The sequence below is a fragment of the Rhizopus delemar genome, genomic scaffold (genome assembly GCF_000149305.1).
Source record: "Rhizopus delemar RA 99-880 supercont3.5 genomic scaffold, whole genome shotgun sequence".
NCBI lineage: Eukaryota > Fungi > Mucoromycota > Mucoromycetes > Mucorales > Rhizopodaceae > Rhizopus > Rhizopus delemar.
The window spans coordinates 2,540,143-2,554,252 of record NW_027137831.1 but is presented as its reverse complement, the minus strand read 5'-3'; the positions used below and the strand labels follow the sequence as shown (position 1 = coordinate 2,554,252).

At 34.4% G+C, this 14,110-nt stretch overlaps 6 protein-coding genes and 1 non-coding gene across 7 annotated transcripts; 3 read left to right on the top strand and 4 right to left on the bottom strand.

The window, feature by feature from the left end:
- Window positions 1-642: 642 nt before the first annotated feature.
- Window positions 643-1,391, top strand: RO3G_07723 (uncharacterized protein; the record flags this gene model as incomplete). Its single annotated transcript, XM_067662313.1, has 2 exons — window positions 643-1,229; window positions 1,385-1,391. 2 exons carry the CDS (start codon window positions 643-645, stop codon window positions 1,389-1,391), a joined length of 594 nt encoding a protein of 197 aa, XP_067518414.1.
- Window positions 1,392-2,123: 732 nt separating this feature from the next.
- Window positions 2,124-2,196, bottom strand: RO3G_19079. Its single transcript has one exon. It is a non-coding gene; the product is annotated as a tRNA-Thr (tRNA).
- Window positions 2,197-3,277: 1,081 nt separating this feature from the next.
- On the bottom strand, window positions 3,278-3,660 carry RO3G_07722 (uncharacterized protein; the record flags this gene model as incomplete). The annotated part of the gene is made up of 3 exons (XM_067662312.1): window positions 3,278-3,287; window positions 3,347-3,418; window positions 3,539-3,660. 3 exons carry the CDS (start codon window positions 3,658-3,660, stop codon window positions 3,278-3,280), a joined length of 204 nt encoding a protein of 67 aa, XP_067518413.1.
- A 116-nt stretch (window positions 3,661-3,776) lies between these two features.
- RO3G_07721 (uncharacterized protein) lies at window positions 3,777-5,241 on the top strand (the record flags this gene model as incomplete). Its single annotated transcript, XM_067662311.1, has 3 exons — window positions 3,777-3,831; window positions 3,906-4,927; window positions 4,996-5,241. The coding sequence occupies 3 exons, from the start codon at window positions 3,777-3,779 to the stop codon at window positions 5,239-5,241; spliced, it is 1,323 nt and encodes a 440-aa protein (XP_067518412.1).
- A 1,364-nt stretch (window positions 5,242-6,605) lies between these two features.
- On the bottom strand, window positions 6,606-7,872 carry RO3G_07720 (uncharacterized protein; the record flags this gene model as incomplete). The annotated part of the gene is made up of 4 exons (XM_067662310.1): window positions 6,606-6,830; window positions 6,886-7,059; window positions 7,129-7,389; window positions 7,459-7,872. The coding sequence occupies 4 exons, from the start codon at window positions 7,870-7,872 to the stop codon at window positions 6,606-6,608; spliced, it is 1,074 nt and encodes a 357-aa protein (XP_067518411.1).
- Window positions 7,873-10,546: 2,674 nt separating this feature from the next.
- Window positions 10,547-11,436, top strand: RO3G_07719 (uncharacterized protein; the record flags this gene model as incomplete). The annotated part of the gene is made up of 2 exons (XM_067662309.1): window positions 10,547-10,590; window positions 11,172-11,436. The coding sequence occupies 2 exons, from the start codon at window positions 10,547-10,549 to the stop codon at window positions 11,434-11,436; spliced, it is 309 nt and encodes a 102-aa protein (XP_067518410.1).
- Window positions 11,437-13,235: 1,799 nt separating this feature from the next.
- RO3G_07718 (uncharacterized protein) lies at window positions 13,236-13,966 on the bottom strand (the record flags this gene model as incomplete). The annotated part of the gene is made up of 5 exons (XM_067662308.1): window positions 13,236-13,309; window positions 13,388-13,415; window positions 13,524-13,621; window positions 13,829-13,848; window positions 13,938-13,966. The coding sequence occupies 5 exons, from the start codon at window positions 13,964-13,966 to the stop codon at window positions 13,236-13,238; spliced, it is 249 nt and encodes an 82-aa protein (XP_067518409.1).
- Window positions 13,967-14,110: the final 144 nt, after the last annotated feature.

The window sequence follows — 14,110 nt, the reverse complement described above, 5'->3', positions numbered from 1 at the left end:
TACATTTATTCGTCGATTATCGGATATGGGCAATGGTTATTGGTGGAATTTGAGATCGCTAAAGGTAGTATTATGAACATCCGACATTTTTTACTTGTTCAGATATGTTTGAAATGACGAATTTTAATACGACCCAACCGGTTGCTATCATAATTTTTCACATTCTTGACATGATTAGAATGATGCCAGTATATAAAAGCGCTTACAATTCCTTTATTTTAAATTTTATATTCCCTTACTTAAATTATTTCTCTTTTTTACCTTATTACCAATCGCATGCCTAAACGACTGCCAGAAGGAAAAGTAGACGATCTCAAGCAAGCATTAACTGGATCCACATCAACGTACGATATTGCTAAAGAAATTGGAGTACATGAATCAACTGTCAGTAGATACTCTAGACGGTTGTTTCCAAATAGGACAAAAAGCATAGGTGGTAGACCTACAGTAGTCTCCAAAGTGACGAAGCGGTTAATAAAAAGAAAAGTCATTGAAGGGGTTTTAAAGACTGCCAAAGAGGTACACCGGGAGCTGGTTCAACTTGGCTACGATATCTCATACCAGTCAGCAATTAACGTACTGAAATCAATGGAGTTCCATTCTTCAATAAAAAAAAAGAAGCCGTTTTTGACAAAAGCTCATATGCAGCATCGATTAGAATGGGCCAAGAAGCATCAGGATTGGACAGTAGAAGAATGGCGAAAAGTCGTCTTTTCTGATGAAACCAAGATCAACGTATGGGGCTCTGATGGCTGTAAGTATTATTGGAAAAGACCAAATGATCCTCTTCAACCGCATCATCTAGAACTTACAGTCAAGCATGGAGCAGGCAAATTGATGATGTGGGGCTGTATAACTTCTGAAGGACCAGGATATGCTTGTCAAATTTACGATGGGAACATGAACGCGAATGTTTATCAGCATATATTGGACACTACGCTTCGTGATACTATGCAATACTACAATTTCAACTGGTCCAACGTTTACTTTCAGCATGATAATGATCCAAAGCACAAGGCAAAATCTACAATAGACTGGTTAGATAATCATCAAGTGCGGTATATTAGCGATTGGCCAGCTCAGAGTCCGGACTTAAATCCAATAGAACACGTATGGCATCAATTGAAGTTGAAGCTCAGCTGTTACGAACGTAGAGCAAAGAATACGGATGAGCTTTGGGAACGAGTAGAAAAAGTATGGAATGGCTTTGACAAAGATCTTTGCCAAAGGTATATCGATAGCATGCCGGCAAGAATTCAAGAGGTTATTAATAAAAAAGGAGGGTCAACTAAATATTAATAAATAAATTCATTCCGTTCAAATTTTCGTTTTTCCAAATTTTCAAATTGCGCATCTCATACTTCCTTCAATACTTATCCAATAGGGCTTAAACTCTTTCGGATTTCTCAAGACATGTAGAAGATTTACTATGTGGGAACAGAGGCAGTTTGTGCCATTGTAACAGGATGTGCGCTACAAAAACCAAGAAAAATGGATTCCTTGCAGCAGTTTTTTGACCTACTGTAAATACGGGTAGTATCCGGTCCGCTATCACACCGTAACCACCGTTGACGGTGAGCCAGGTAATTTTTTCGTCTTTGAAGGCCTGTAGCTCGTCAGGTAATACAGTGACACCTTCAAAAATACCACCATTGAAAGCGGAAAAATTATTTGCATCATTTGAGGTAACGGATGACTGTGTGTAACAAACAACGGGCACGCAATCGCTCTTTTTTAGTCCGCCAAAGGTAGTTTTTTTCCGTTGTAATGCGATTCACGAGCTGAGTTTACGTGTAACGGCCATAAAAGTTACACCATTCGATCCGGAAAATTCGGGCGCATTGATTGCTATATTTGAATCTCACGTAGTACAAATACCTGGCCCGGAATCCTCTTGCATCGTATCTTTTCCTTCAGCCTCATCTTATTTATATAAAAATTGGCGTGGCTTATTGTTTGTGTTGTTTGACATCTATGTCGAACGACATCAATGTCGCTGGACATCAAAATTATTCTTGTGATCAGCATTGTTCTCTTGATCTAAAATTTCATCATTTGTGCTACAACAAAAAACGAGACACAAAAATATAATAAACAACTAGCACTTTTCTCAGTGAGAGGAATGCCTTCTGCCAGAATCGAACTGGCGACCTTCTGCTTACTAGGCAGACGCTCTGCCATCTGAGCCAAGAAGGCAGGGATGATATCTTCTTTCGCACATTTGATAGTTACACCACATTTTATCGGCTAAACACTGCAAATAATGTAGGGGCTTTGACGTAGAATTTTAACAGACCTATCAATCATCAATCCGGAGATTTTATAATTTTTTTATGAGAAACCATTATATCTTGCTGTATTGCACTTTTTTTAATTTTGAAAAAAGATTTAGGTGCGAAAAAAATAAAGAAATTTATTGATATTTTTGTTTTTTTTTGTAGGGTAAGTATTCATAGAGTTATTCATGTTTTAAAAAAGCGTCTTTTTTTTTCAAATGATCTTTTTTTGGAAAGCCTGTTCCCCTCTATCGTTTAAAGACCGATGTCTTCTTTTTTTTTATTTTGCTCAGAAAAATACATATTAGGAAGGCAGTCTGTGGTTTTTAGCTTAGATCATTAGAAATGTGTAACAGAAAGTAACAAAATAGTCGTGTTTGGGAAAAAAAAAGACTTGGTTAAAAAAAAAGACTTGGTAAAAAAAAAAAGACTTGGTAAAAAAAAAGATTTGGTAAAAAAAAGTTTAAGTAAAAAACAGTTTAAGTAAAAAAACAGTTTAAGTAAAAAAAAACAGGGTCTAGCAATAGAAAGTTCATTGTTCAAATGAATACAATAATCTAAGAGCGAATATACTTTATAGAAATGCAAATACTTTTACATTATAAAAAAAGAATACGTGTATATTCTAAAAGAATAAAAAAATAAAGAAGCTCTGCTGACATTTTGTTACAAGGCAGTTATAATTAACAAATACATACAAAACTTTTTGTTTATCAAATAAATATATTGCTTTATTATTTTTTATGACAAATATTGTAAAAGAATATATGCTTTTAAGCTTATACTAGTTTATTACTTACTTTATGTTTGCACATGTGCGTAATTTGCCATTAGCCATTAGCCATTAGCCATTAAAGATGTGGGGCAATGACAACTTTCTTTACCAAAAAGAACTTTTTAGCAACAGGCAACAATATAAGTCTGTTATTCTTATAGTTTCTTTAAGTTGGAAAGAACAACTTTGCTCATGAGGTTCATGTTCGTCATCCGAATGTGTCCCATTAGGAATTTCTAATGTAAAAAAAAAGGACATTAGTTTTAGTCACTATTTTTTTTTCTTATAAACTTACATTTGGCCAGTGCTTGGTCTTTTCTTTTTATCTTCTTTAATTTTGGCATCTAGTCTATTCCATGAAACAAAACTAGGGAGAAAAAAAAAGTTATTTTACTGCCTTATTTCATTGTTTAAGCACCGACTGTTTTTGCAAATTTAGTATTCCTTTTTTATCAGGCACGTTTTTTTTTCTTCCTTATTTCTTTACAAAATACTAAATTCTTTAAAATGAACAACATGAACAACACCAAAATCGCCTGCACTTGTACCGAATGCAGCATGCATCCCGGTGGATTTAGAAGACTCACCAAAAGAACTGTTCTTAGCCATAAGCGTTTAGACAGAATCAGAGGAAGAGGTTTTAGTTTTATTTTTTTTGTATAAAGGCACTCGTGTTAATGTAAAAAAAAAAAAAAATAGAGTCTGGAAGACAATCAACCGAAGTCATGCAACAATCAGCAGCCATCCATGAAACCGAAAGTGAGCATACCACCTTTGAAGGTATATTTTCAGTCAACAAAGCATTTTATATTAGAAAGATTTTATTTATTGAAGTGTATTTTGCAACTTGTTAGACCACATGAATGTTGATGGAGAGGAGGAATTGAGCCACGAAGATCAGCTCAAGCATCTTTTGGTGCTTTACGTGGTTCTTTTCCAAGCAAAGCACCTCTCTGTGCAAGCTGGTGAAGAGTTATTAGCCTTTCTTTCTTTCTTTGTTCGTGCTCTTGGCCATGGCATGGAGATTCCAACAAAGATCTCCACAGCTCGTGCCATGGTCAACTACTCGTCTGCCAGCAGTGGTGTCTCCCGTTTTCTTGTCTGTTCCCTCTGCAGAAGCGTGTACACCATGGGAAGTTTGCATGCCCGACAATGCTCCTACGTCAGGTTTGCAAACAACCCTCACCGCCAAGAACAACCATGTGGTAATCCTCTTTATGTTGGAAGCACCGTCAAGCCTGCCCTTGAATATCCTTACAACTCAACTTTGGAAACCTTAAAGAAGTTTTTTGCTCGTCCTGCCTTCGAGTTTCAAATTGAGCAGTGGAGAAGTAGATCGGTGGAAGAGGATGTTCTTTACGACATTTATGATGGTAGAGTTTGGGGCCAGCTTGCTGACTCAAATGCTCAGCCATTTGTCAACAAAGAAAGGTCGCTGATGGTGTCGTTGAATGTGGACTGGTTCCAGCCTAGTGACGGTATGCACTACTCTTGTGGTGGTGTATACCTAACTATCAACAATCTCCCTAGAAGTTCGAGGATGAAGACTTCCAACATTATCCTCGTTGGCATGATTCCTGGTCCTGGCGAACCCACGGATGACCAAATTCAAAACTTCTTGCGGCCAATGGTGGATGAGTTGATTGTCCTGTACGATGGTGCGGTTATACCCACCTATCAATGCCCAAATGGTGTGCTTGTTCGTGTTGCTTTAATGTCAGTCAACTGTGACATACCTGCAGCACGTAAAGTAGCCGGGTTTATGGGGCAGTCAGCTCATAAGGCTTGTAACAAATGCTCAACTGTCTTTCCAAGAATCAGTACTGGCGCCAATTCATCCAAGCCTGATTTCTCCAACTTTGATGATGAGCATTGGGTAATGAGGGACAGCACCCAGCAAAGACGAGAGGCGTATGACTGGCTGAACGCGACCATATCACCCAGCAAAAGGCATTGCAGACAAGTACGGGGAGTAAATGGAGCGAGCTTCATCGACTTTGCTATTTTGATGTGGTAAGATTGACAACTGTGGATCCAATGCACAACTTGTTCCTTGGTACACCAAAGAGGATGATTGAAGTTTGGGAAAGCCGTGGTTTGCTTACAGTAAATGATTTCAAGGCAATGGCTGATGAATCAAATTCAATTCTCATTCCTTCTCAATACTGCAAGATCCCTAGATGTATGTAACAAATATAAAAAACTTTAATTTATGTTCAAGCTAACAATTTTTTTTTTTAAAAAAAAAAGCCAAGGTTGAAAGTTCTTTCAGCAATATGAAATCTGACGAGTGGAGAACGTGGTGTGTTGTGCTTTCGCCTTTTCTCTTGAAACAAAAGCTGACAAGAGAGCACTTCGATGTTTGGATGCAGTATGTTGAAGCTGTGAAGTTGGTCACCGGCCCCTTGATTACAGTTGAAGACATAGAAATGGCGCATTCACTTTTTAAGAATTTTGGCAAGTCATGTGTTCAATTGTATGGAAACTCTATGACAACCCCCAATATGCATATGCACATGCATCTGAAGGAATGCTTTTTGGACTTTGGTCCTTCTTATGCCTTTTGGCTTTATGGTTTCGAACGCCTTAATGGTAATATAAAAAATATTAATATTAATTTCAAGACAGGCTTCGAAACAACCTATGCCATTATGTTTACACAAAATGTTCATACGCAAGACCTCATACATTCATTACATTCATTCATTAACACAAACAACGAAGATATGCTCCTATTGGTGAAATCGATAGAAGAGATAGGCGGGGTTACGAGTGACGAGAGTGGTTTAACGCCATTTGACTACTCTCGTTTCATAGACGGGCCTAGTTTATTCAATTCGACGATCACTGGTAGTGAGCCTCTACCACCATCATCCTTTCCTTTAAAATTCAACAAGAAAACAGAACTTATATGCCATGAGCATTGTGATGCTTTAAAAAATTACTATATGAACACCTATGCACCTATGATAACAAATACATACATTGATACCACCATACACTCATTCAAAAAAATCACTTTGCTTGGACAGCTTTATCAGCCAGCAAGTGCAAATTCATTATCATCATCACCATCATCATTCATTCAGGCCATTGTCGACAATCAACTGCGCATTGGTCAAATATCATATTTTTTTACTCATTCATTTGGTAACAACACTCATTACTTTGCATTTGTCAATTGGTACAGTCATGCGTCCCAACATTTCCCCTCCTTTGATGGTACTGGCATCCAAGTGTGGAAGAACCAGTATGAACCTGTGTCAAGACAAAACATACTTCCGATTCATCGCATTTACAATCCTGTTGCTGTCAAGCCTTACATTGACAATCATATTCTCACTCTCTCTCTTCCAAGAAAGATTTATATGTAGCAAATATGAAAAACAATTCAATCATTTATCATTATTTTTATCATTATCATTATTATTATTTTATATATTTTACTAAAGAATCATTCAATAGACTAGTTTTTTTTTAACAAATGTTTATTCAATTTGATAAGAGGCAACAAAACAAGAAACAAAAAAAAAAGGAAACAAAAAAGCGGATGCCTATGGCATTGGGTTCGCAGCAGCAGAGGAGGAAGGACCAGAAACAGAAGTGGGGAAGCCAAGAGCAGGGGAAGAAAAAGCCCAGGAAGGGTAGTACTCATGATCAAGTTTATCTGGGAACTCCATTTCAACATATTGTACTCTTCTTCTAATTGTTGGTGGAGCTCCCTTTTTCTTTAGTAGTTCTCTGTGCCCTTTCTGGAGCTCTTTGTGGAATTCCACTACCTGTAGGCAATTAAGGTATATTAGAAAATGAGATTTATTGATATGTCATACTTACTCTTTCACTTCTGAATGATGGCCGTTTGACAATAAACGTACGGCCATCTTCATCTTCTGGGCCATTCTCCTCATCAGAGGTCCAATCAACCGTCAAGATCTTTTCGGCAAATGGGAACCGTGCTTGGTATGCAGCTGCGTTAGCGTTGTAAGCAACCCTCCTGTTAAGGAGTTTCTATTATAAAGTATTGATGTAAGTATTATAGGCATTTTATATTACAATTTTTAAATATCAAGTACTTACTGCATTTACGCGGCTGCGGCAGGCTGACGTTGGTGTCGTCACAGCTTTCCCATTTGCCTTATCCACCATGTAATAGAACTTGCTTCTAATCATGGTGAATACTTGCGAATCAGTCAGGCCATTGAAGCGTTGGTGCTTCCTGACTTCATCGCGCAACACATTTTTTACTTTTCTGTTGGCCTTGTCGGTGATGGACTTGAGTGTATCAAACTTGATGCCACGGCCAACCAAGTATTCACGGAAATGATCAGCTATGTGATCCTATAATGTAAGTAAGAAACAAAGTTATTAAATTGTATTTGCTAATTGATACTTTAATTTTAAACTTACACTACACTGCTTTTTGATCCTGTTGATCTCAGCCACATCAACATACTGCTGCCCTTGCTGTGGCTGTTGAACTGGGTGCTGCTGCTGCTGCTGCTGCAGTTGTTGCTGTTGCCACATTTGAGCAAAAAACTGCATTTGGGCAGCCATCATCTCTGGTGTGAGAGCAGAGGCTGCTCCAACGGCCTCTGCACCAGTATGGCTGCCAAAGCTTGCAACGGAAGCAGACACAGGGACAGGAGCGGACACGGGAACAGGAAAAGGAACAGAAGCAGAAGCAGAAGCGGAAACAGGAGCAGAAGAAAGAGAAGAAGAAGGAACAACAGTGGATGATGATCCAGCAATATTTGAAGAAACTCTTGCCCTTTTGGGGGCATTGCTGGGAACGTTGATGGGAGTGGCGACGCGTCTGGACATTTTTTAAAATAAAGTATAAAGAGGGGAAAAAAAAGAAAAACGTCCTACATTGTTTTTTTTTTATATTCTTTAGTTTAGTTTGTACTCTTTCTTTTTTTTTTTTAAAAAAAAAAACTATTGGGGTTGAAGATGTTAAATTTAAATGAAGAATAAGTCTAACAATATATAAACAAGCTTTTTGAATATTTTAATAGCTGTTCTAATTTCAGAAATGGTGTTAGAATGAGCTTTCATGGTTATTAGATTTGACTGATGCTGAATAGTTGTAACACTAGTAAAATGAGGCTATAAAAAAAGTTTTTTTTTTCCCTTTTTTCTTTTTTTTTTTTTTTTTAAAAAAAAAAACAATCTTCATAAAAGGTAAGTTCTTCATATTATATATACTATATTCCTGCTCTAATGGTGCTTTTACTTTAGTAAAATAATATCGGTTGCTTTCTTGATGTTTGAAATGGTCTTTATAAAGTCTTTTTCCCAGGATTATCGTTGCTTCCTTTACTTGTTGGTATAAGCTTAACTAGTGTCTTTTTTTTTTCTTTTTTTTTCCTGTTCCATCTAAAGCAAGGTACTATTACTTTTACTATATACTCGATTGCTAATAGCTATTATAGATGCGTGTTGCTTCCCTTTTCTTTACTTATTGGTATAAGCTTAGCTAGCTTTGTTTTTTCTGAACCCATCTAAAGCAAGGTACTATTACTTCTATTACATAACCTATATAGCTAATAATTATCATAGATACATGCTGCTTCCTTTTTTATTTGTTGGTATAAGCTTAGCTAGTCTTCTGGCCTATCTAAAGAAAGGTACTATTACTTCTACTACGTATACTCAATAGCTAATAATTATTATAGATACGTGCTACTTTGCTTTGGCCTTTACTATTTCTTTCTCGCCCTTGCTTTGGTTCTTGAGTACTGATGTCTTTCCTTCTTTTGCTTTGAGTGCTCAAGCCCTTGAATCCTTGAATCTTTGAATCCTTGTGTCTTTGCATCCTTGAGCTTGGCTTTTTTTTTTTTTTTTTTCTCATGAGAACCTTTTGAGTTCCACGAGATTAATTGATGTATTTTTAGATTAGATGATGCTATTTTGGTGACAATAGGTAAGTCAAATAAGCTTTTAAAGCACTACAAGCAAAGAAATACTCTATATTGTTATTATTATTTTATTTGAATAAAAAAAAAGCTATTTTTATAAACCAAATCCCTATTTTTTTGTGTATATAAAGCAATATAAGTGGTTCATAAAGAAGTATATAAAGCAATATGAGTGGTCGATAAAGAAGTTTATAAGGCAATATGAGTGGTTTATAAAGATCAAAAAGACAAATAAAGCATTGATTTGAAAAGTATCATTGGTCCCCAATTTTTTTCTGACGTAGAAAAGACTATGAAAAGCAGCTACCAAGATAGACGTCCTCGCACATTAAGGATTAAATCTACTTAGAACTCTGAATTATCACTCCCGTCAGTATCTGCATTAGCAAAACGCAGAATAAATAATAGAATCATAGGTCAATAAACGGTGCAGATGTTGACGTCGGCATAAATATGCATTCAATCACAGATTTTCATATCGCTGAACATAAAAGCATATACCTAACAATTAACGGTTCGCAGAGTTTGCACGATTATTTCCAGTGTTCACTGCAAATAATAGCTAATATTATTCGAATATTAGGAGCTTAATATTACTAATTTTAAGACTCCTTTTTTTAAAAGTTAATAGATCATTCAAAATCATAGATTTTCTACTGCAAATGATGTATAAGCTTAAGGATTATATATGTAATTGGTTTGTAGCTTTAAAGAAAGCTACCATATATAAAAAAACAAAAGCTTATTTTTTACGCCAATGATGAGCATACTAAAAAAGTGAAAATAATCGATGTTTAAAAGGGAAGCCTCCGCTGTGGATTTTAAACTCATTTATCCTTTCTTTTTTTTGTTTTTTTTCTAAGTTGTATTCCTAGGCAAAACCTCATCATTATATTTTGAAGCCAGTGTTACTTTCTGTGGCTTGAGTTTACTTAAAATTTTTTCATCTTTTTCCATCTTTATTTTCTTTTTCTTTTTTTCTTTTCTTTTGCATCTATTTCGTGGCAATTCTTTTAAAGGTACTTATTTCATTAAATTGCAGTAAAACATTTAATTTAATCTTTATTTGATTTAGGTCCTCTTTATGTTCCAGGTAAAAAGTGTAAAAAGTATAAATCATCCAAGTAGGTGCGTGCAACATTAAAAGGCTTATTTTCATGGATCCATGTATTAAAGCTGTAAGTCAAGGAAATGCTTAATGTTCTGTACTAAATATATGTTATTTATTTAATAGCTTATTCTTTACGGCTTCATAATATACTCTGATATGCTTCTGTTTATACTTTTATGGCATTTTCGTAAGTAGCTCTACTGCTATTAAAACAAACTTTACTCATCCTTGTATTTAGAAAATGGTTTACAAGATTACTAATAGCTTTATTGGGACTATATTGCCAAAATGAAGCTTAAATGTAAGTAAAACTCTCATACGATGCTCTACAAGATGTTTAATCTAAAGACTATTTTGTAGTTATCCTGTAGCTCATCAGTAATCCTTCTGTTCTATGTGCTTTGCTGCTGCTTCTTTACGCGTATAACTATCAAAAGGCTCTTTTTCTTAAGATGGACAACTTACAATGGCTTTATTGAAATCAATTCTATTTATTACGTCTCAAACAAGGTAAGTTAAAAAAAGGAAGATGTTCGCTGATGGATGGATGAATTGCTGTATTATTTTGCCAAAAGGTAGAAATGATATACAGTAGCGGACAAAACTGGTGCACAAAAATGAAAATCAGTATTGCATCTCCGCCATATGTCTGCGAGTTTTGTGACATATACCGTCTGAAATGCAGTCTAAAATATACATTATGATATGTAAACGGGAATTGTGTCGGACATCCCGCAGGCATAAGGTCATTTTTAGTGATTTTTTGAATATTTCAATTTTCGCCAAAAATATAGTACTTGTCTAACCTTCCTTCAATTTTCCTCATATCTCTCTCGTCTGCTTTCAGATTTCACAGTATATTAGTGAGCTTTAGTAGCTCTTGAAAAATACATAAACCCATGCTTATTTTGTATTTCCCATTGAATTCCCCCTTTTGTTTTTACCCTATTCACTATGACAAAGTACTTGCCTTATATGCTTAAGAAAATAAGCAACTGTAAAAGCGAAGCTCTGAGATTTCGAATACACTTAGTTCGTACGGCAGCAGATCTTTTTAGGGTAGCAAGAATCTCCAAATAGACAATCAACAGGATAAGAAAGGAAGAAAAGAACATCAAGGCTCGTGACCGTGGTAGTCGACCGGTCGTAGTCAGCAAAATAACTAATGCAATCATCCGCCTAAACTTTCGACAAGGATCTTTACACACAGCTTCTGATGCTCAGCTCTTTTTGAGATCCTTTGGATACAGTATTAGCAAACTGTCAGTCAGAAGGCACTGTAGGAAGCTAGATTTTGAGTCTGGAACTAAGGAATCGAAGATTTTCATTAGCTGTATAAGCCAGAAAAAGCGATGAAAGTGATATCACGACAAACCATCGTATACTATAGAAGGCTGGAAGCCCATCGTATTTAGCAATGAAAAAAACATGAAGGTTATGAGTGCAGATAGTATACACTAATATTGAAAGCAAGTCGAGCAACCTTAGCGATCTTTTTACGGTGATCAAACAATGAAGAATGTTGGTTGCTCTGTTACATTTTAAGGCTGTATTAGATATTGAGGACCAGGATATTTGTGTCAAGTATACGATGCTGTAATAAAGTCATAGATATACACATGTATTTCGCCTACTACATACCACAAAAGCCAAGGGTGTAGTGGTCTAAAATATCGTAATCTCTCGTTTCAGCATGACAATGACACAAAGCACAAGTTAAGGCAAGCCACAAGCTCAATATTTGATAGCAGCGCTTCTGTGCTAAAGGGTTAGTTACCACTAATCCCGGCTTAAGCCTTCTTAAGCATGTCCGGTGGCAATTGAAGGCAAAGCTATGACGATACGGCACTAGACCAAAAAGGGTAGATTATCTTTGGAAAAGAGCAGTTAAAGGATTGGGCTCTTTTACTGAAAGTGATATACACGTATACTACTAGCATATGCCAAGAAGAATATTCGATAATATCAAGAGGTGAGATGATTATACAAAGTCTTAGATTTTAGACACTTTTGCGGTTTTTAGAAAATATAAAATTTTATAAATAAAAAGCATGTTCCTCGCTCAGTTTTAACAATGTCATGCTAAGAATACACATAAATTACAATGGCTAGTATATCTTTCTTCTAATATAGTTTCATGACTATCGCAATTATCGTGAGCAAGTAATAGTGGTTAAAAGCTGAAAAAAAGTTTTGTGCACCAGTTTTGTCCACTACTGTAGTATCTAGCTATTCAAAAGACGTAAAGAAGTATAGAAACCATATTTCAATACAAAATTTTTTATCCAATAAAAAGTATAATTTTAAAACCCAATATATTGTTTTTTAAGCCAATGAAGTGTATAAAATGATAAGGTTTTCTACAAATAAGAATGTCAAGAAGTATATGAGTAAACATGATTTCATCCAATAACAAGAAGTAAATATGTAACGGTTAAAAAAGAACCAGCCTATCATATCAAGTAAAATGCGAATATTACTCTCTTTTTTTTACGTGAAATCAAGGTAAAATTAGAGATTTCAAGTGTTTTTTTGGCGTGCGTAATATTCGAGTAATACTTGAAATATTACCAACTGCCGTAAAATTCTCTTGAAAGGTGCCGTTTTAAATCTGGTAATATTCGAGTAAAATCTCAGATATTACGCGAATATTACCAACTTAATATTCTTAAATTATTTGCAGTGCGACACACTGCAAATAATCGTTCCAATTGGATAAAGCATATCGCAAGATTGAACATTTTTTGGTTAACAGATATTTATGGGTTTTGGAGAAAAGATGTAACTTTCGTTGTATTGGTCATTTTTGAATTTTGAAAAAAGATTTAGGTGCGAAAAAAATAAAGAAATTGAACAGTATTTTTGTTTTTTTTGTAGGGTAAGTATTCATAAAGTTATTCATGTTTTAAAAAAGTGTCTGTTTTTTTTACAGATGATCTTTTTTTGGTAAGCCTGTTCCCCTCTACTGTTGAAAGACCGATGTCTTCTTTTTTTATTTTTGAGGGCAAAATGCGGAAATCAAAAGCAATTTGCGATTATTTTGTTCAGAAGAATACATAGGGTAATGAGGAAGATAACTGACATATTTATTATCCGTTTGAAACAATATTAAGAAGTTTTTTATCTACCTTAACAAAAATGATTCATTGTTTTATTTACAACTGATTTGTTAATGCTATAACATCATCGTTTATTTTTTCAAGTTCTTCTGGAGAGTTTTTTAATTTTTCTATTTCATTTGATATTTTATTTAATTCTAAAAAAGCTTTTTTAGGATTATTTCTTTTTAAAATGTTATTTATTTTACCTACTAGTTTAACATAAACCAATAAATGCTCAAAAAGTTTTTCATAATTATTTATAATTTCTTTTTTAAGTATATCTCTTGAATAATTTAGGTTATTAATATTATTTTGAATATTGTTTGTTTTAACTTTTTTTACCTTTTTATCAGATATATCTTCACATCCCGTTTCATCACTAGAAGTTTCTAGTTCGTCAATTTCTGATTCATTTCCATCAATATTATATTCAATTATATCTGTATTATCACAATTATCACATATATCTATTATAGTTATTTCATCAGCAAATTCATTATTGCATTTCACACAATTTCGAACATAATTAACACATAATCTACAATAACTATCCTTTCTATCTACTTCAAAAATACAATTTTTATTCTTGCATTTAAAAAAGTTATTATTTTCCATATATAATTCATTATTATCTTGATTTTTTTTACTATTATTTTTTGAACAATTACTATTGTATAAAGTACTTTCATTGGAATGTTCATTAAAACAATTTGTATTTTCAGAATTTATGTTAGTATTAATGTCTAAATTTTTTACTTTTTTATTTTTTCTTGATACAGAGTCATTTCTTCTTCTTTTAACTTTATACTTAAAGAAATAGGGAATATTATCTTTCATAAATTTTATTTCAAATGACTTTATGTCATTATTGTACACTATATGTAATTTTTCTATATTAAAGCTTTCTATTATTTTGATAATATAACATC